Source organism: Podarcis melisellensis, assembly GCF_964234715.1.
Source record: "Podarcis melisellensis genome assembly, chromosome: 6".
In the NCBI taxonomy this organism is placed as follows: Eukaryota; Metazoa; Chordata; class Lepidosauria; order Squamata; family Lacertidae; genus Podarcis; species Podarcis melisellensis.
Window position 1 is genome coordinate 38,822,354 of NC_138538.1, and position 21,991 is coordinate 38,844,344.

A 21,991-nucleotide genomic window follows, 5' to 3' on the forward strand; every position below is an offset into this window, starting at 1 on the left:
ATCTGTGAAGACAAGTAAAAGTATACTTTTGACTTAAGTTTAGGAACCTATCCAATATGAACGATCACACACAACTCTATAAAATTAACTGAAGAACGAGGCTTTTGACTTACAAAAAAAAAATGATTAAATCGATACACAAGCAATACAGTTGTAACTTGGATCCCGAATGCCCTGGAACTTGGACGTTTTGGCTCCCAAGTGCCGCAAATCCAGAAATGATTGTTCTGGTTTGCAAACATTCTTTTGGAACCTGAACAGTCGACAGGGCTTCCAAGGCTCCTGATTGGCTGCAGGAGCTTCCTGCAGCCAATCAGAAGCTGTGATTTGTAAGTCGAATGGACTTCCAGAATGAATTCCATTCAACTTCCAAGGTACGACTGTAGTTGTGTAACTTTCAGATATGTATAAGCTACTGTTGATTTTAACCATCTTCTGCATGTTTTTAAATAATGAAGAAAACTGCTTTGAGGTTTCAAATAAATGAATGAAACATCTGTAGGTGTTTTCTCAGAAAGCCATTTAATAAACGGAACAATTTTACCATCAGAAACCCTAGCAGGGTGATGAATTTAGGATTATGATTCTTTTCTTTGCAATTATTGGCTGCATTGGCACATCATGGTGCACCGTAAACCATGGCTTAACATGCACGAGCAAACTGCACCTTGTCCCCACTCACAGTAGGAGGAAACAAATCAAAATCCCTGGGCTAAGAGTTATGCCCAAAATGAAGGATTGATATTTGTCTCACTCCCAAACTACAACCCTTGGTTTGAATGAACTGAATGAAGGGATCCTTGTTTGATTCCTCCTGGTGCAAGGAAGGAGCATTCATGTTGAACCATTAAGTATGGCTTGCTGTGACTTGTGACTATGCTTAGCACAAATGAAGGTGAATTTTGGCAGAAAATCTGACCCTCAACTTAGCTCTTAAAATGCCAATACAGAGTGCAACAAAACTTATGCGTAGACCATACCTGCTTCCCCCGCGCTGACAGGCCTGAATCCCCACCAATCTTGCTAACCAGGTTGCACTCACTCTCACCATGTCTACAGAGATAGATGGTGCGTGGCTGAACATGGATATTCATAAGGTAATAGACAATTTTACTTTGGATGTAATCTTGGACTCTGTTGACAAGGAAGCGCTGCCCTACGTTGATCACTTTAATGAAAGAACGGTCTCTGGAATTCAGAAAACACCAGAAACATTATCAATATAATAATTCAATACGTATTTTCTTCTATATGTACATGTTTCACAACCCATAAGTGAATGTGTACATATTAAGAGCTGCATGTAAAGTTGGATCACTGAACTCATTCACAACAGCATATCCACTGGGATCACAAACTGCTGCATAAATACAGGATACAGTGTGGCATGAATTCCCATCAGCTGGATTTGGAATTGGCTCAGAATTTATAAGCTTCATCAGAGATCTGCCAGGGCCCTAAAAATAATTTTTGGGAGGCTTTTGTATAACATAGCCCAGCCTGAACCAAGAAATAGGGCTGGCGATGAAAAATACATAAATATGCATAGGGCAGTTGAAAACTCACTGCTCAGCTCAGAAATGATTTTCTTCATATGTGCAGAGAAATACCTACAGGAAATGATGTTGATTATGAGCTGGATAAATTCATTTTCCAAACCAGGTAATTATGAACTTTGGCAACACTGACACTTACAGTAGCGACAGTGCAACTCTGTGAGCCAAACCAGACATGTTTGTGCTAAGGTGATGAATGCTTAGTCTCTTAAGAGTACAGAACAACAAGGAAAAAAACACCTTTCTTTTCTTTACAAAGTGTTTCCAGTTATCAGTGATGGAGAACTTCAAACATGCAAGGATAGTGCTTAAAATTCTAAGCAGAGAGGAATATTAGAACATTCCCAGGACGCAAGAATGGATATTTGTATAAGAGATTGCTGTTTCTGCTACTATGAAGAGTGTTTTCGCATGTTCTAAACAAGTGTGGGGGGAAAGGAAGTCAACTCATTTGAACTTCCTCTCCCCTTGTTGGTTTAGAACATATGAATTTCTGATATCTCATACAATATCCTTGTGGAAATGCTGAATTGTCACCACATATAGTTCTCTTCTTGGCTTCATTTCCACCCCAAACACATACAACAACTTGAAAATCTCCCGACTCCTTTGTCCTGCCTCTTACTTGTCATAATTAACTGGATCAAGAGGCTGATAGGTGACTTTATAGCATTCTATTCGCTTTAGGAAATCATCCATCACATTCTCTCGGTTTCTCTCTGGGTAGTCAGGGCTGGAAACCTTCACTTCCTGATCAACAAAGAAAGTTGTTTCAAAAGTTAAGCAAACTTTATACATAAAAAGAAAAGAAAAAACACTAGTGAAATAAGTGTCTGACTGGCTGCTCCTGAAGCAGCGTGTCTCCAACACACATCCCTAAGCTTCCAAACAAAAAGATACTGTTTAAATGTCTGTCTCACCCTGGCACAGAAACAAAGGACAATACTAAATGAATAGTGCATTATTTGCTTTGGGAATAGATAGACTGGGCTGCCCTTTCTATTACCTTTCAATGCATGCTGTTTGCAAGCTTGTGCCAAAAATATGTTCCAAGGTCAATAATTTGATGACTTAATTTTAGCTTCCAAAGTCTTACATAACTTATGTAAATACATCCATTAGCCTTAAGTTACCATACTTAAACCAACACTATTTTCTTCAAGCTCTGCATATAAGGAAGTAGCCATTGCCAAAAGCTATTACTTACACCCCCCACTCACCCACCCCATTGGAGTAAAATTATGGAGGGGGGAAGTATATGATACATATAAACTTGATAAAATTACTTTTGAAATAGAAATAAGCAAACCCAATGATCACTAAGATGTTCTGGATTTATTTACTCACAAAGCCCGGAAATTATTTAAAAAGTGTCTTTTATGGGGTCAAACCACCGTTCCACTGATCTCTAAGGCCAGGCCAAAAATCCCTCCTCTACATTTGCAGGGCCATTTCTCCCAGCTGGGTTTACTTCAGATATTGCAGCCTGGCTGGTGGAAAAATAACCTCATGTGGGGAAATAACCTCAAGTGTTGAACCCCCTTTTCCAGGTGAGGGAAAGGGGTTTCAACATTCTACAACTGCAGATAGCTTTTGTCATTAAAATCACATGCCATTTGAAAATTGGACTGATGAATCTGTAAATACACACATTACCTTGTGTAACCTGGCATCTAAGCATGACACTAAAATGCAGGTGTGCTGCTAGCAGGAAGTCTAACTGCAGTGCTGATAGCCAATTTACATGGTTACTCTGGCAAAGACCAGGGTCACCCCATTGTAACAAGGGTACTACATAACACGTGAAGGGCAATATGTGACCATAAACATATGCAGACACATACCAGGGAACACCAGCCACAGTATAGAGTGGCCCTTTGAGAACTTGAAACAAGAGTCTTGGAACAGATAGTGTTGGCAACAGCACTGTCTAATACTGCAATATAAAAAACAAAACCACTGAATGACCTTGGACAGCTCTCATCAGGGCTGGCTCAAGACACTTTGGCACCTGAGGTGAACCACAAAATGGCATCCCCCTCCCCACCAGGGAAGAACAAGGGAGAAAATGTAAAGATCTACATCGAGATCTACTGCCCCTATGGATTCTGCCATCTGAGATGATAGCCTCGCTTCACCTCATGGATGAGCCAGCCCCAGCTCTCATCAAGAACTAAGAACTAAGCTCTTCAGTATGTGCCATTATTTTGTTTGATCTTTTTCAAGTGGTGTTCAAACTGGACTGAATCCAGATTCAACCCTCAAGACTAGATTTCCAGGGAGATGCAGGGGGAAGGAGGAACCCATGAAAATTGCTGCCTACACCCTTTTCCCTGGCAGAAGCATTCCCCTGAACAGAGTTCCTCTCACAGGAAGTCTACATCCAATCTGTAGTATGCATTTTCTTTGATGAATATCCACACACTGGCAAACCAGCAGGAAGAACAAATGATGCATGAAATGTGGAGCTGGTCTAAAACATCACAAAATGGTGGTCTTTCTCTAGCAACACCGAACTAATGCCAGTTAAGTATTCTGTAACAAAGAAAATCTAAGTAGGCCAACCTCTGGAATATGTCAAATACTCACCAATATATTGGCAGCAATGACCTCTGGATCATCACAGACAGACTCCACAAAAAACACCTGCAAAAGGGTTGGGGGTTGGAGGAGGAAAGATGCTTATTAAATTGCAGGTCCTCTACAGGCTGCAGCCCCCTCAGCCTAATTTCAAAAGGCCTTGGTATGCAATCAGTTCATACCGCCCCCTGGAATTCTCTGCCACCAGCAGGCAGATCACTGGGTAGAGAGGAAGGTTGGGGAGAGAAAAGGGAGGGTCAGAAAGAGAGGCAGAAAAGAAGGTAGCAGAAGAGGAGAGGCAGAGGGAGGAAGTGAAATAAACAATGAAACAGAGGAGGAGAGAGAAATGGGGTGGGCCAGCCACTTTTGCTCTGGCTTTGCCTGATATGGGCCCACCACCTGAATGGGTTTTTACTTTCATTTAGATTTTGTATCTATAGCTGTCATCAGGCCCCTAAAATTTCTACTTCAGTAATAATAATTTAATAACCAGTAAGTCCTAATTTAGAAATTTAGATAATTCCTTCCCAATTAAAAAGAATCCAAAATGAGAGGTAACCTGCTCTGAGAACTTATTATACACCCCCCACCCGCACCCACCCCTGCTCTAGCACACAGACAAGCTCATTTTTGACTTTGAACTGGGAACAAGCTTGTAATGAAGTCATCACCTTAAAAGAATTTTCTTTAGCAAAGGTCAAAATCATGTCCCGCCTCTCCCGAGTTGTGTTAGTTGCATCAAAGACCTTAAAGAGATAGACAAATGTGCCCATCAAACTTAGGTGTCCACGGAACATTAGAAGAATAGGCAGCTAACGTACAAATACACACATGCCTAAACAGCTTTAAATCTCAGCTAAACATTTAATAATGGATTGAATTCAAGTCCACCTCATAACAAAATCTCAAAGAACTCTACTGGACTCCACACCTTATTATTTTTAAATAGATAAGCTGGCAGAATCTCACCACATATGAAGCAGAACTTCCAGGTCTTAATTACAACTCAAACCACATACTAAAATCTTTATTACATTTTAATCTGCTGCCTCTCCGAGAGCCTAGAGTGACACAACAAATACAGTGGTGCCCCGCAAGACGAATGCCTCGCAAGACGAAAAACCCGCAAGACGAAAGGGTTTTTCGGGTTTTGCGACGCTTCGCTAGACGATTTTCCCTATGGGCTTGCATCGCAAGACGAAAGCCCATAGGGAAATCTCGGGGACCTTTTTTTAAATGCTGGCGGTGGGGAGCAAAGCCTTTTTCCCCCCTCCGGACTTCAGAAGAGGTCCAGGAAGGCCGGCGGGGGCGAAAGGCTTTGCTCCCCACCGCCAGCATTTTAAAAGCGGTCCGGGATAGCAGGGAAGCGCTTCCCGCTATCCCGGACGGCTTTTGAAGGCAGGCAGGGGGGGCAAAGACTTTTGCCCCCCCGCCCGCCATGGGAAGAGGTCCTGGACCTCTTCCCAAGGCGGGCGGGGGGCAAAGGTCTTTGCCCCCCCTGCCTGCCTAACCGGGGGCTTTTTAAAAGCCCCCGGACGGCTTTTGAAGCCTCCCCCCGCCGCCCGGCATCGGGGCATCGTCCCGAAGCCCGGCAGCGGGGCGGGAAAGCCTGGGCGCGCTTGCAACTCTCCGCAAGGAGCGCGCTGCTTGCGGAGAGGTCCGCGCCTGTCCTGGACCTTTTCTGAAGGCGGGGGGGGGGCAAAAGTCTTTGTCCCCCCTGCCTGCCTTCCCAGGGGCTTTTAAATCGCCCCGGACAGCGGAGAAGTCCTCCGCTGTCCCGGGCGATTTTAAAATGCCACCCGCCAGAAGAGGTCGGGGGAAGGCGGTTTCCATAGGAACGCATTAATTGATTTTCAATGCATTCCTATGGAAAACCGTGCATCGCAAGACGAAAAACTCGCAAGACGAAGAGACTTGCGGAACGAATTAATTTCGTCTTGCGAGGCACCACTGTATAAACAGAGATAAAAACTCAAACTTAGGATAGATTGACATGGGGTAGTGACCCTGCTACCCAAGTAAATGAGATTGGCGGGGACAAACGAGGAAGTTTTTTTCCGGCTGTGGCTCCAATCTTTGGAACTTCTCACCTCTTGACACCTACAAGTCCAACACATGCCAATCTTTTCAGAAAGCAGTACTTGGAGACAGCCTTAATTATGTATTCAAACATTTGTTTACTGCCCTTCATTAAATTTGATGCTACGATGATTCACAACAATAAAGCAATGAACATGTTGACACTGACCACAAATAAAGGCAGCAGATAAAATATCAGAAACTGTGCTTAAAAGGCCTGGGGGAGTAAAAACATTTTGCCTGGTACCTAAAAGATTATGTTGGGGTTGCCTGCATGGAGAGGGAAGTTCCATAACTAGGGCAGTCTAGCCAAGAAAAGTCCTCTCTGTAGTTGATACCAACTTCACTTCAATTTATCAGTTTCTGATGGGAGAGGTACTCAGAGAAGGGCATTAGCAGATGATCTTGGAGTCCAAGCAAGAACATCAGGAAGAACTTTCTGACAGTAAGAGCTGTTCGACAGTGGAATGGACTCCCATGAGAGGTGGCGGATTTTCTTTCCTTGCAGGTTTTTAAGCAGAGGTTGGATGGCAATCCCTCATGTATGATCTAGCTGAGATTCCTGCATTGCAGGGGATTAGACTAAATGACCCCTGGGATCCCTTCCAACTCTACAGTTCTATGAGTCTATGTGTCTAAGAGCTTTTTCTTTCTTCTTCTTTTGCCCCGACACTTTCCCCATGAAAACCCACTCTTTACTGCTGAAAACAGTTCCACAGAAAAACTGAATTGCTGTTTGTTCCAATTCACTGCTAAAGAGCAGGTTTTCCTGGAGAGAAAGCCATGAGAAATTACATCCTGTTATTAGATACGAGTAGATGTATTCTGGGCTTGTGCCATAAATTCTAATTCATTTAGGGCCCACCTTGAGATCTTGGACACGCCAGACATACATTGTGAGGCCAATTCTTAATTTCCCCTGTATGTATTTATGTGATGGGAGTGGTGCTCTTGTGTCTCGGTCCCGCCTGTAGTGGGTCCCAAACCACCAGCTGAAGGACAATAATCTTGTGTGCACTTACAGCTATCTGGCCAGACTCCTCCATGAGATAAACTTTCACATCTTCAAGAGCCACCAAGGCACATTGTCTGCAAGATAATCAACATCATCATCATCGAGTAGGATGGTTTAAACCAAAGACGACATCAAACCAAACTACAGTGGTACCTCTAGTTACGAACTTAATTCGTTCTGGAGGTCCGTTCTTAACCTGAAACTGTTCTTAACTACAGGTGTGCTTTCACTAATGGGGCCTCTTGCTGCTGCTGTGCTGCCAGCACATAATTTCCTTTCTCATCCTGGGGCAAAGTTCTCAACTCAAAGTAACTCTTCCAGGTTAGTGGAGTTTGTAACCTGAGGTGTTTGTAACTCGAGGTACTACTGTACTGGATGCAGTGAGTCAGTGGAATATGTTATACAGCAATAGCCTTCTCCCTGTTTATTTTATAGTGCAACCCACTGAATCAGATATGGGGGTGGCGAAATGGGATGGGCTGCCCCTGGTACAGTAGGATAGTTTCTTCACATGCCCCCTTCTACCCTACTATTCTGCCCTTCCTTTTATTTATTTCTATCCCATGGGGATAACTTACTAAAAGTTGAATGATATCTTGGCTTTTCTATCTTCAAAGGTTTAAAAATAACATCTCCCTGTGTTTTGAGGCTAATTTTAGTGAATTCCAAAACTAGCAACATAAATACTGAATTATGATTATCTGTTATTATTTAACAGTCACCAATATTTTGAGAGATGCTGGCATTAACTTACTTTCGAATCCTCATGGCTTCTTCATTATCATGCCTGAAGAAATCATATGACTTGTATGATTGTACTGCTTCACGGCGGTAGACTCCTAAGTTAAATACTTCACAAAACGGAAATTCAGTTGTCAGCATTCCATAATAAATAGTGTTACAGTACTAATAGCAGATGGAAATCTGGTATCTAAATGCCAGTCATCGAAATACCACTATTCATTCAGATTTTACGTTCACTCCCCTCCTCATGGGCCTCACTTAAAAAAGGAGATTAAGAAATTAAAAACATGGCATCAATGCATCTGTTTGTGATCTAAGTACAAATATTTCTGTACTACATGAATACCTATAAATGGTTATTTCCATTTTCCAAATGGGAAAACTGAATCACAAACACTATGCTTATAGAGGCCCACCAACTTGTTTGGGATTCTCAACCACCTAAAGACTCTGGGGATCGCAATAAGAAACTTTTTTTCAAAAAATAGAGCTGAAATTAGACTTCTAAAGTACCACTGAAACTTATTTCTTTGCCTTCTACTGACACTGCCAAAAAGTAGAATACTGTGATACCATTGTTATTTAGCACTTGTTCAGAACAACTTTTCACTTATAGGAAGAAATAAAAAGATAACCACATCTAGGCATAATCATTCAACCAGGACTGGATTAATGCAAGCTTCTAACTACCAGCTTTCCCAGCCACTCGCAGCTGATCAGAAACTATTATTTTAGCTGCATAATAACTATTATATCTCATGCATAGAAATATAGAAAAACCTTTTGTAGGCACTCCAATCCAGTTGAGGTAGCGAGTTAATTTCTTGGACACGTAGGTCTTGCCTCTTGCAGGGAGACCAATCATTACAATCAGAGTAGGGGAATTGGTCATATAAGAGGCCCATGCTGCAAAGAAAGCAAAGACAGAATAGGTGACTTCTACAAGACTGAAAAAGAAAAATGCTGGCAATAAGCCAAAATAATGAAGGCTTCCCACAACTCCTTCTGCCCATACATCTGCCATAGACAAGGACACCGTGTTCTGCTCCCAATCAATCAGCGGACTATGGCATGGTTGTATCAGGTGTTTGCTAATGAAGAAGGCTAACCAAGCAAAAAATAGCCACTGACTATGTGCCTCAAACTGAGCGTGTCACTCAGTTAAAAATATTTCCCAATTAAGCTGTGGGCTTTTCAAGGTTAACAGAAAAATGTCACGATCCCTCTTGAGAACACCAATGGAGCCAGCTTCCTTTCTGAACATGATGAATATAGATCTGAAATAAATTAAACTGGTCTTTTATTTGCTTTTTGTCTAAGACGCTGAATTTTCTAACATTCATGCTGCCCTCAAATGAATAGGAGCTGCGTATGATGCTTATCAAGAAATATATTATTTTTCTTCAGTGAAAGAATAGTCTGCAGTTCATGTACATGATTTGTATTCGGTACAGCAATGATCAAAAGCTTTAAAAAAAGATGTCTGTGGAACCTGCAGACAAACCTTCCCAACACGATACTGTCTAGATGTCATTATTTTTAAAAGCAAACTAAATAGAATTTCTCCCCATTTATAGCCCCAGCATATGGAAGGACTAGTTTGGGGGTGGCTGCTGTAGCTACTACTCCAAGAAATCCTGGCTCCATTTCAGTCAGTACCAGCATTCTCAATTATTATAGTGGATCCAGGATTAAATTGCATAACTGAACATTTTACCAATGTGTGGCCATATCCATCTCTGACAGATATCATATGAGAGAAACCTGAAGCTACTTCATTACTGGCTTGTCTGGATCTCTTGAAATAAGATGGAACCCCCAAGCCTACCAATTTTACTAATGAGATAAATTTCCCTCTCAAATGTAATCTGGCAATAACCTAAACAAAATTTCTTTTTTATCCCAAGGCTAAAGGAAGTAGATTGTAACATAAAAATGGGTACAACCCATTCTGCAAGCTGGGCTGAAATAGATGGAAGTTGCAGATGAAGAAATCTCTATTTGTTTTCAGCGGGGCATCAGCAAAAGAAGTTCACTGGGATTAGTGTCAAAAATAAGGAGACATGTAAAGATGAGCTAGGTCTGTCTGAGAGAAAGAACAATTTTAATAGCTTATTTCTACAAGAGTTAAATCACATTTTAGCTTCGGTGTGTCAGTCCTGAAAGTACAAAACCACAGACAACAGCAATTTTCCAGATCAAAATTTTGTGTTGAAGGAATTGGGCAACTTATGCTGAAAAAGCAGCCAGGCTTCCTCAAGCTGCTTTTTCAGCTCCAGATGTTTTTGGCCTACAACACCCATGATCCCTAGCTAGCAGGACCAGTGGTCAGGGATGATGGGAATTGTAGTCTCAAAACATCAGGAGGACTGAGTTTGAGGAAGCCTGCTCTACACGGATTGTCTGCTCAAACTGTCAGTCTACCATGACTAAACCCTACTAAGGGTCTGTCTGGCCTTAATTTTCAAAGAATAGCGTTGTGAGTTGGGTGTCTGTGTGTCAGTCTGGATTATATCCTTGGATTCCTTCCAGACCTGTGAGCCTGTACCCAGTGAGGGTTACAATCTAGGAGAGGCTGCTGAACAGGTCAGACAAAATTTCTATGTAAGATAATGGCTTTAGCTGGCCACTTAAGTACTCTCATTGGCATGTCAAAGAGAATGAACTAGACTGCAATAGCTACAACTAAGTGATAGTGCTGTCCAGGGATGGAGGGTTGACATTCTCTCCACTCCCCTCATCTGACTGGATGCCACTGTCATTTTAGGATGAAGAACAATAGTATGGTATGAGTGCTGTGTGTGTGTGTGTGTGTGTGTGTGTTTAGCTGGTGCTGGAAGCTAAACATATCTCTTCTGTCCTGGATCTGAAGCTGAATTTTGGGCTTCCCTGGAAGCCTAATGGAGAAGCAAGATATGGTGTGGTGTTAATGCTATATGAGCCCCTCCATCCTATACTCATATTGTATATAAGTGTAAATAAAACCATGTATCCTAAAGGCACCACAGTCTGCTGACCTTCATTCCAAGGAAATGAAGCCTTGAGTAAAGTGCAGGCACTCCCACAGTCTCTTGCTACTCAGAGATTAGGCTGGTGCACTACAGTAGTATAGGATTCAACCAATAAAGTAAGTCAGTGCCATTACAAAAATTGGAGGGATAGGGTTCAAGACAGAGTCAAAAAATTAAAATTTAAAAAAATTGTCATGTCAGCAAAAACAAATTGTATGCAGGCCACTGTACTAGAACAATGCAACAAACCTAGCTATTCCAGGCAGTGCTTTTTTCCTTTAAATATGTTTAGGAGCACTCTCAATTTTGACTCAAGAAAATCACCATTTTATAGTTCAAATAGGGAAAAATAAAAACAGTAAATGAACAAAAGTACAAAGATTCACAAAATGTTTAGGGTATACGTCCCCCCAGAAAAAAGCACTGATTGCAGGAATACTGCAGGGACTACAGTCATACAGCCACAGAGAAATATTTGGAATGGGGTGTAGACCAGCATTTTCCTGGTGGTAGAGAGAGACTGGCAGTTGCATGTATATTTTCTGTAATCACAAGACTGCAAGAAGCCCTACCAGCGTAGAAGAAACTGAATGTAAGTTACCCTACTGACCTACTGGACTTCACATTCATTTACTTATTCACCCTCTTCCCAGAGGATCTAAAACAAATAATGAGTTCTAAGAATATAGGTTAAAGGATCCTGGTACTGAGGTTGTTTATTCTTCATTAGCAAACTATCTCATGACTCTGTGACAGTTGTAGGAAGTCTCCTAGAAACTAAGGTCCTACAGCATACAACTAACCCTTTGGCTGACATTCTAAAAGTATACAGCTATTCAAAGTGGGGGAAGCGGTAGTAGTTTAGTCATTTTAACAGAAATGACACAAGTAGCTGTGGGCCAGGCTGACAGTAATTTATATAAGATTAATCCCATTATCAATTCCTTTAAAGTATTTCTATTCCAATTTTATTTTTATTCTGCCTTTCACAGAACTTCACATATCAAAGTAACATGGTTCTCCCTCTTCTCTTTCCAGAGTTTTCTTTTTCTCCTCAAAACAACCCCTGTGAAACAGGTGAGGCTAAAAGAAAGCTTGTCGCTATATATAATTTAGCTTGGTCTCATAACATCAAGGTTTGTGCCCCGGGGAATAATTCATCCCTATATTTAGCACTGTGCTAAATTTGAAAGTTGGAGCACACCCACCCACACCCACACGCCACTTTTCTTTCAGTATTTATATATGTGCTGCCCAGCAAAGCAAAGCATCACAAATACTCACAGCACTTTTTCTCCGAGAATCGCTGATTTGAAGGTTTGTTTTCTTGGTTGCAACCGTTGCTTTTTACCTGCTCTGGTACTGGAGCTGCATCCCCTGACATTGCTGCAAGGCACACACTTCCTCACTTTTGATCGCCAGCCTTCTCCTGGAAAACCAAAGGAGGAGTATTATGAAATGCTCAGCTCTCTGGCAGTAAAAGAATAACACGCACAAACAGCAATCTGTCCCTGATGTTCCTTCCAAGAGGGACTAAAGTGGGGCAGGGAAAAGCGGAAGCTACATTGAAGTTGCTAATCAAGGTCAAGAGATACTCATGGTACTATTTTCAAAGATGACACAAACCCCACAAAGAAGGAAAGTAGGAAAAGGAGTCATTCTCGCTGAAGAAACCTTTACAACCAGGAAATAGGTATTTGGACCCTATATAATCCTTAGCATCCTTCATTTGACAATTACATCATCTTTCTCTTTCTCTCTTTTTTGCAGAATTCCAATTGCTAAAGACTTTTCTAGGCTAGAGGGCATTACAGTGATCAGCCCAAAGCCAGCAGCAACACACACCGGTGATCCCAGACATGTAGCCACGAATAACTGTTGACAAGGATTTATATCTGGAGTTAGAGCTCTCCTGTCAGTTCGGCAGCTGGAGCCTCAAAATCTCTTGCTCAAGCTCAGAGGCTTTCCTCCCGCCGGGCCCAACACACCTGCAGAATTTAGCACGCCGTCGCTGGGGACAGCAAGTCCAGCGTCTTGAGCACAGAACGGGAGCCGGTCCGGCAGCTCCAAAGCAGAAATGCAGATTGAGAAAGAGCCCGCCCCCCCTGCCTGCCCCCAAAGGCCAGTGAAGCCAGGGCACTGCAGTGCATCCGAAACCTCAGCAGCAGGTATCCAGGTGCATCCTATTTTACCTTCCAGACGCCGAGAGGGAAAAGGAGGCCGGCTCTGCGAAGATGCGGAAATGAAAACGGCCAACCGGCAGCGCCGGCTACGAGGTGCGAATTCAGTAAGTGACGCAAAGAAACGCAGAAAGAGGGAAACGGAAAAAAACAGTGGCAAAAGGAGGGTTATCGTACACTTGCGTATGATCACAAGGGTATTGCTCAAGGGTGGTGGTGTATTTAACGATGTGCATGGAATTACATAAGCCCTGTACATCCATCATATTTCTTGGGTGTTGCATCACACTCAATGCGTGCACACGTTCGCGGACTGAGTTTGAAAAGCAAGCCGTCTACAGGGGGACGACAGGTAACCGCGGGCAGGAAACTTATCCAGAGGGCTGGTGGCACTTATCATGGGCAAAATGTAATGCAGCTAACGGTTCGGGACCCACGCCGCAAACGCATGTGCAAAGAGGCTCCGCGTAGCAGCGGCTCCTGTTACAAAACAATGTGGGGGAAAGGGAGCGCAGAAAGCCGCCGCCGCGACGAGGCATCTTAAGCCTCCAGGCTCAGAGCCTCCTCTACCGCGCATGCGCGTGGAAGGAATGGCGTGGGAGTCGCCTAAGCCGGATGTTTTCAAGCGATCTTTGGCTGGGAGCTCTCTCCCGAATCTGATTGGTTGCCCCGGTGCCGTGCACGTTGGTTCGATGGGAGAAAGGGACCAATAGGAAGTCTGAGGAAGGAGGCGCGAGGGCTGCCGGTAGCCGCCGCCATTTTGCTGTTGGGGGGCTCTGAAACCCGGCAGCCGCCGCCGGGACAACTCTGGAACATCAGGCGGCGAGATGTTGCGGCTGCGCTGTAAAGCCCGGAGCGGCTCCTATCCGCTGCCCGGACTCACGGCGCACTCCCGCCTGCGCGAGCTCCAGGCCGCGATCGCTACCCTCACCGGGGTCCCCGTCAAGGCCCAGCGCCTGCTGCTCGGTTTCCCCCCGCTCGGCCTCGACCTCAGCGACGAGGAGCGGCGCCTCGGGGAGCTCGGCATCCACTCTGGTAGGCCTCTTCAGATGAGAAATTTTTGGGGGGTGTCTTAGCTTCCTCCTGAGAAGCCGGGGGGTGTCCCTCGAAACTCTTCCTAGCCCTGTACGATGTGTGGTAGTGTAGCCTTCTGTTGTGTAGCTGGACAAAGGGTCAGTTCACGAGTAGCCTTGGGATATGCGTCCTCGCAAAGTGGCATTCAGAGGCATCTTACACCGGAACTGGGAACACAGGGTACCGTAGGTAGGCATCGCAACCAAGTGTTACTGGTCTTATTCTGCTTCGCGAATTTGTCTGTTCCCCTTTTTAAAAGCTTCCAAGTTGGTTGCCATCACCACAATTTTCAAAGGTAAGATCCAAGGTGGTGAGCGGATCCAGTTATGTCCAACACTGATTAAAAACAGCCTGTAATAGTAACATAGATTGGGATTTTCGTTCAGTTTTTTGGCCAGTTAGAATGGATGTATCTATCCTTCCTCCCCAACCTGGCGCCCTCTTGGGTGTTTCAAGCAGTTCCCTCCAGCCCAGCCACATGACCAATGGTAAGAGATGATGGAGACATAGTCCAGTAACATCTGGAGGGCACCACTCATTTCCTTTTCTGCCAGCTGGTACGGAAGGGACAAGCCTGATTTCAGTTGGTGCAGCTGAATGAGTGTTTTCACAAATGGTTTTAGAATGCAATCCTGTGTTCCTTGGAAGTGTGTCCCAGAGGCTATAGGATAGAATGGATCTACTCCTTTAGTGTTGGGAAAGGAGACCTGATGTCAGAGTCTCCTTTTTTGTTTCAGGTGTCTTGGCCCAAACAGTGTTGGAGCTCCAACATGTGGGGCAAAAAGGGGGTGTTCTAGGAAGCTGCAAGGATCCAAAGCTATCTATGTCCCCAAGTCCACATACAGGGAGGAGGAAGTTTAGACACACTCCAAAAATTGCCAAAATACATTGCTTCCCTTTCTTTACTTTTGCTTCTGATTATTACAACAGGAAACGGATAGGAATGCAGGAGTGCCCTTTCTTCCCCTCTGCTGGGTTTACATCCTATATATCTTAGAATAAAGCAGTTCAATTGTCTTCCATGTTCTCCTCTTACCTGCCCTCTTTAGTATTGGCAGCTTAAGAGGAATAGTTCTGTCCAGCAGTAATATTAGGCTGTCTTCTTAACAAATTGTAGTTATCAAAAGATGAGTGGTGCAACATTTCTTTGGAGGGAAACTACACATTGCAAAATATTTCTGAAGCACAGCATGTATTCAATCACATAACAGGAAATATTGAAACAATGACACAGGTGTTTTGACATCCTATAATTGTCTAAAATTGGCTGGGTGTTGGTTGTTACTACCCACTAATTAAATTTCAGATTTTTGCTGTTAGTATTAGTATTGAATATTCTCAGCCTACCCTGATGCACAAGAGGATTAGTGTAGCTTCCCATCTATTTAAAATGGGGAATATGCTCTCTCTCTCTCTCTCTCTTTCTCTTTTTGTGTGTATAAATCTTGTTCAGGAATAGGTTGTAATTCCAAAAACACACTTAATGTGTCATAAAACTCAGGGAGCTGTAGTTCTATATGCACAATAATCCTGTTGACATCTGAAGAAAACATTCAGAAATTGTTGACTGTTAAATTTTAAAGCTATTTCTAGAAGCCCTACAATGAAATTTTGAGTTTTCTGATTTCTGCATTTGGCCACCAGGAAATCATGCTGGCAGTAAAATCTAAATCTTACCTACATATTCATGACCAGTTTTTATAATGCTTTACCTGAGTATCAGAGTACTTAATATATTTTCTCATTTCAGCCTACAGAATATTATTACCCTATTAGATAATGTCGGGGGGGGATCTGAAATATTAATTCATGGTCGACTGAGACTCGGTAGGGAGGGACTTGTAGTCCATGCTCTTAATTGCTGCAGTAGACTATACCTTTATTTCTTTGTTCTGTTTTTCTTGACAGGTGATACACTAATAGTTGAAGAAGATGCAGCCAAGCCCAAGACTGAGTCACCCATAGTTACAAAACGGACTGTTCCTAATTCAGTCAGGGAAGCACTCCCTGTGCTTGCTCGGAAGGTTGTTCCAGCAGATAACTCATGTCTCTTTACCAGTATATACTATGTGGTAGAAGGTGGGGTTTATGACCCAGGATGTGCCCCAGAGATGAGAAATCTTATAGCTCAGATAGTAGCAAGTGATCCAGAATCCTATAGTGAGGCAGTACTAGGAAAAACTAACCAGGAATACTGTGAATGGATCAGAAGAGAAGATACATGGGGAGGTGCAATTGAGGTTTCCATTTTGTCTAAATTCTATCAATGTGAAATTTGTGTAGTGGACACTCAGACGGTTAGAATTGATCGTTTTGGGGAAGATGCTGGCTATGCCAAACGGGTTCTTTTAATTTATGATGGTATTCACTATGATCCACTTGAGCGTAAAATTCCCAACTCAGATATTCCACCCCAGACAATTTTTTCAGCATCTGATGACATTGTCCTTGCACAGGCTTTGGAGTTAGCAGATGAAGCCAGAAGAAAAAGACAGTTTACTGACGTAAACCGGTTTACATTGAGATGTATGGTGTGTCAGAAAGGATTAACAGGGCAAGTGGAAGCCAGAGAACATGCCAAGGAGACTGGGCACACCAACTTTGGAGAAGTGTGAATTTTCTGTGGGGTTGGTTATATCTACTACCTCACGGAACAAGAACAAGCCTCCAGGTTTTTAAATAAGCTGTATGTAATCAAATGAATCCATTATAAGCTTGAAAGACCTAAATTTAATTATGGCTGATGCGCACAGGTTTGCTGTGGTTAGTTTGAGAAGTTTACAAGCGTGTATGTGTGTCATTTTCCAACTGGCTTGGAGTGTTCTTTTGCATGTCTAAGAGAACTAGAGACAACTATTGATACCAACTGCTCTTGAAAGAATCTGAACAGCTGATGCAGGAATTCCTCTGTGACACAACTGGTTATGCACTCACTACTGTAGCTAGCTAGGCTTGCATATAAGATTTTAGAATCACTGATGGAATAAAAATGTCAGCTTGGTTACAGAGTTTTTGATTATACAATCTACTGAAGAGTTTAAGTTAGTTTCCATTCAAATTTGGTAAGATTACTTGTGTCTCTCAGCTTTGTTCATGCAAAATGTGTGTATTTGTTTAACTAAAGGCAGATAAGCTACACAGTTGCCTCTTCAATATAGGAATCCCAAAGTTGGTTTATTTCAAATCACTGAACAAGCATACCATGTTTGCGTAAGTGAAGCTGTCGTGATAAAGGGCTTCAGCTTGGAGGTTTAGTCTTCAGCTGTCTTAGATAGTGAAAAGCTACCAATAAGACCATATTTCCTTAGTACTTAATATATTGGTGCCCATTAATTACATTTTAAACTGTTGTTGCCTGCTTGGAGGCTTACGTGCATGGCACGTTCTTCAAAATTAATGAAATTCCAACATTCCAAGCAATACAAATAAAAGCTTTTTAAAACAACAGATAAATCATATACTCAAGGTGCATGGGGGGGATTTCATGCCCCCTCCCAAATTGCCACATGTTTATTTGCTTAAAGTGGAACTTTTGGGGCCAAATTCCAAGTAACTCTGCCTCTTTTCTAGTTTCTAAATATGGCAGTGCTGGATTTCGCTAACTGCTGATTGTCTCCTCTTGAAACATGTCCAAGAAAGATGAACCTCAAACATGTACCTGCTTTATGATGTGAACTGAGGGGTTAGCATGTTTATGTAATCTGTCAATTGGGATTGGTGCTTCTCACCAATAGTGGTAGTTCTTGATCTATATCCAGTACCACAATTTGGTGACTTGCTAGTTATACATTTGTGGTTGCCATTATTAATATGACAGCAAGTGCTCCTATACTGTGATCCAACTCTTATTATATCGCATGGTTAAGTGCCACAGTCTTCTTGCTGCTGAGGCCTTTAAGTGGGTGACGTATCACTGGTTAGTGTAAGCTATTTTGTACGTGGGCTCTTGGCGTTGGGTCTTGAAACTGCTTCAGTATTTGGGTTGTACCTGGTATCTAAATAACTTTGATCACTTGAATGCTTCTGTCTTCTTTAATTATGAATAATTAATAGTTTGGTTTACATGTACATTTTTTATTTTTTAGTAGAAACCAGGTCATTAATAGATTGCAGAACACCCACATTTACCCCGGGGCTATTTTAATTTCAGTTTAAGTTACAACATTTTTTTTAAGGCAAGGATCTTTTTAAAGGCATTTTTTTAAAGATCCAGTAGGTACACTTGTTAGGACTAAGAATCTTATTTTCCTATAATTAAAGGCCTGCATATTTATAAAAGTCCCCCAACTCTTCCATAGTTAAGTGGGAAAATAAATGGTTGGAATGTGGATAGAATCAGTAGACAAGAGTGTAGCATGAGCCTTGGAATTGCAAGGAGCCAGTGCTAGCAGCCTACTATGGGTTTACATTATGCTGGGATCAGCCATAAATGCCAATTTCAGCACAGCATAAAGTTGTCCAACATAAACTGGTTGAGGCTTATTCCATGACAGAGTCAGTGGCATCAGTCCCGCCCAGAGTCTAATATTTGATTGGTATTGGAATGAGATTGCAGCTGACATGCACTACTGGCGTGTTGCACTACGATGTTGACATGGCTGTTTGTGCTTTCAGCTGTCTGTGCTGTTGGTTTGGGGTGCTAGACCTTAACATTATGCTTTTACCTTTTGAAGGGTTCTTTACATTCACTACACATGTTTTTTAGCCATTTTGCTATACTTCTACATTATTTCTGTTTGGAAACATTGAAACGTTTGTGTTCATCCAGTTATAGGTGCTCAGAATGGTTGATGAAAACAGATTTGTTCTGGCCAGGTGATGTTAGTTTTAAGTTCCATTTATAGCAAAGGGAAAAGTTAGAATGAAATATTTCCATTGCTTTCAACAAAGCTTGCACTACAATTCTGTGCATGGCTACTCAGAACGAAGTCTGACTGTGTCTAGTGGTGCTTTACTCCCAGAAAAATGCATAGGATTGCACCCTAGCTCATAACTAACTAGCTGGGTCAGGCTAGTGCAGATACTACATAGAATTGTCCTCTGATATTTTGACAGAAGCCTTAATTGGACAAGCCAAGTACAGTAGGGCTATGCTTCAGGAAGACACTTCCAATTTTTCCTTGGCTGAAGGAAGCAAAGGTGTAAATACAGTCGTACCTCGGAATTTGAACATAATCCATTCTGGAAGTCAGTTTGACTTTCGAAACATTCGTCTTCCAAAGCGCAGCTTCTGAGAGGAAGCTCCTGCAGCCAATCGGAAGCCATGGAAGCCCTGTCGGACATTCGGCTTCCAAAAGAACGTTCGAAAACTGGAACACTCACTTCTGGTTTTCAATCGTTTGGGAGCCGGAACGTTCGACTCCCAAGGCATTTGGGAGCCGAGGTACAACTGTAATTCCAATTAATGTGTTTTAGGCTTTGCTTGATTGTGTCTTAAGTAGTGCATATGAAGAGTGAAGCCAATGAAACAGATGGATTTTAAATAAGTAATATTGGCACTGATGTTGACTTTCAAGTCAGACTGACTAAGAGTGCAGCACACACATACCTAGGAGTGGGTCTAATTGAACTCATGGGTTTTACTTCTGAGTAGATATGCCTAGCGTTGCACTGTGAAACTAATTTAATTTTTTAAAATAGTTCTGTTTTAAGTCTCTTCCAGTAACTTTTTACAAGCCTGTGCATATAGGTCTAAAATGTGTGGAAGAATAGAGGAAATAAATATGTGACACATTTTACACAAAATACTTGAGCTGGCCTAACACCAGGCCTAAAGCCATGTACTTTGAAGAAGTTTGCATTAAAATCAGTAGGACCTCCAACTGAGTGCAGCATATTTTTAGCTCTATAAGACGCACCAGACCATAAGACGCACCTAGTTTTTGAGGAGGAAAACAATATTCTGAATCTCAGAAAACAATATTCTGAATCTCAGAAGCCAGAACAGCAAGAGGGATCGCTGCGCAGCGATCCCTCTTGCTGTTCTGGCTTCTGGGATAGCTGTGCACCCTGTATTCGCTCCATAAGATGCACACACATTTCCCCTTACTTTTTGGGAGGGAAAAAGTGAGTCTTATAGAGCAAAAATACGGTATTTGAAATAAGATACAAAAGCTGTGATCTGAAAGTACTGATTTGAGTGAAATTCACTTGAATCCCTGTGGTCCTTTAGCTCAGAGTAAATTTATATTCCTGTATTCGTTCACTTAAGGCTCATCCACACTTCTGATTGCCCCAGGAAAACCTGCTGTTTACTGCTGAATTGAAGCAAACATCAGTCAGGTTTTCTGTGGATTAACGTTTGCTTCAACTTAGCACTAAAGAGCGGATTTTCTGGGGGAAAGGGGGGTCGGGCAAAGGCAGAACCTCTTGAGGTGAGCCTTGACTGTCTCAGACTGTTGGTAGGCTATTACTTTGTCCTCAGTTTGGCTGGTTGAGAAATTAGTAACGTTCACAACAGTGGTGTGAAGGTGAATTATTGTTTGCATGGACAAAGATTCCCTAGGTCATTAGTTTTGTATATCTTTTCCTAGTAAATGTTAATTTTGGAAGTATATCTCAAGCTACAGTTCTATGGTTTTGCTGTGGTTTTTCAGGAGGCAACGCTTGATAATGGTTAATATTGAACTAGTAGACTTTAACCCCCCTGCAGCCTATCTTTAAAAAAGTGAAAACAAGTGCAAAAGTGTTATTTTTGTCTTCCTGAATTTGACCATCAGTATTATGTATGCACATGACGTTTTAATTCTTTTTGATAAAATATTTTCAAATGTAGATCAGGTTGATTTTGCTGAAACCAGGAGCCGTGTACCTTCAAAGGACCATGAAAGATGGATGCATTTGAGGAGCAAAATGTTTGAAATTATACAAACCGCCTTGAAACAGACTTTTAAAACTGAAAACCTGTTAAATCTCGCTGGCTGTTTTAATCTGAAAGCTCTCAAGCTCGGCACAAAGATGATGGTTATCTCCCGTTTCTCTGGTTATCAAAGTCAGGCTGCCTCTGAACATGGAGGCGCCATTTGACTTTTGCCAAATAGCCATTGATAGACCAAGCCATTTAAGCTAGCAGCCCTTACCGTATGCTTTAGTAGTAAATTCCAGTGGTTGTCTGTTAAGGTTTTTTGTACTGAATCATCACAAATCACCAAAGGGTGACCCTGAGTGCTATTATTATGAAATGAGTGGGGGGGGGGGGGAAATACCCTCCCAGCTTCCCCCATGCTTTGTAATCTCATAAATCGCTCATGTTTCCCTTTGCCTCTTCTAGACTAGTCCTAAACACTTAAGATTTTCCTTGTAGGGATGATACCCCCATTCCTCCAAGCACCAATCAAATAGGACATAAACCTTCCTGCAGGAAATACTGTTCTTCTGTCAGGATGTCCCATTGCCTACAGAACTACTTTGCACAGAAAACTCAAGTATGCTGGTAAATCCGAGGCCTACCTAGAACACATTTTTAAAAATAAAAACTGTATTTATCAAATAGTCAGTGTTCCCTGTTCCTTTGTGATGTTTTTTGATTATTATTTTTTTTAAAAAAAATTACAACTGCATTGTCTTTAGAAGCTACTGTCTGCATTCCTCTTATAGATACAGAAATATCAATTAATTCATAGGACTTCCATGTCCTGTGGAAGGAGTTGATATGAAATATTATTCTGAAAGTTATTGGTTGAAAGCATCATTACTGAACACATTCAATCTCTGGTGGAAAAGAATACATGATAGGAATTTCTCAAAATGACT

General features: G+C 42.2%; 2 protein-coding genes and 1 long non-coding RNA gene across 11 annotated transcripts in view; 2 read left to right on the plus strand and 1 right to left on the minus strand.

Annotated features, from left to right (window-relative positions):
- The window catches only part of PFKFB2 (6-phosphofructo-2-kinase/fructose-2,6-biphosphatase 2), a 38,813-nt gene extending 25,145 nt beyond the window's left edge, over positions 1–13,668 (minus strand). For 7 of the 9 annotated variants that reach the window (XM_081916390.1, XM_081916388.1, XM_081916386.1 and 4 more), the window contains exons 1-9: positions 13,178–13,668; positions 12,270–12,414; positions 8,755–8,880; positions 7,985–8,081; positions 7,238–7,304; positions 4,808–4,882; positions 4,146–4,202; positions 2,182–2,306; positions 981–1,188 (exon numbers count right to left, since the gene is read on the minus strand). In XM_081916390.1, coding sequence (XP_081772516.1) covers positions 981–1,188; positions 2,182–2,306; positions 4,146–4,202; positions 4,808–4,882; positions 7,238–7,304; positions 7,985–8,081; positions 8,755–8,880; positions 12,270–12,369 — 855 coding nt within the window. In that variant the 5' untranslated portion in view covers positions 12,370–12,414; positions 13,178–13,668. The other 2 variants (XM_081916384.1, XM_081916385.1) reach the window with 2 other exon arrangements.
- LOC309372703 lies at positions 11,512–12,840 on the plus strand. The gene is made up of 3 exons (XR_014169634.1): positions 11,512–11,577; positions 12,026–12,062; positions 12,756–12,840. It is a non-coding gene; the product is annotated as an uncharacterized lncRNA (long non-coding RNA).
- A 100-nt stretch (positions 13,669–13,768) lies between the features above and the next one.
- Positions 13,769–20,648, plus strand: YOD1 (YOD1 deubiquitinase). The gene is made up of 2 exons (XM_081916450.1): positions 13,769–14,200; positions 16,148–20,648. Exons 1-2 carry the CDS (start codon positions 13,993–13,995, stop codon positions 16,852–16,854), a joined length of 915 nt encoding a protein of 304 aa, XP_081772576.1. The 5' UTR covers positions 13,769–13,992; the 3' UTR covers positions 16,855–20,648.
- The last annotated feature ends 1,343 nt before the right edge of the window (positions 20,649–21,991 follow it).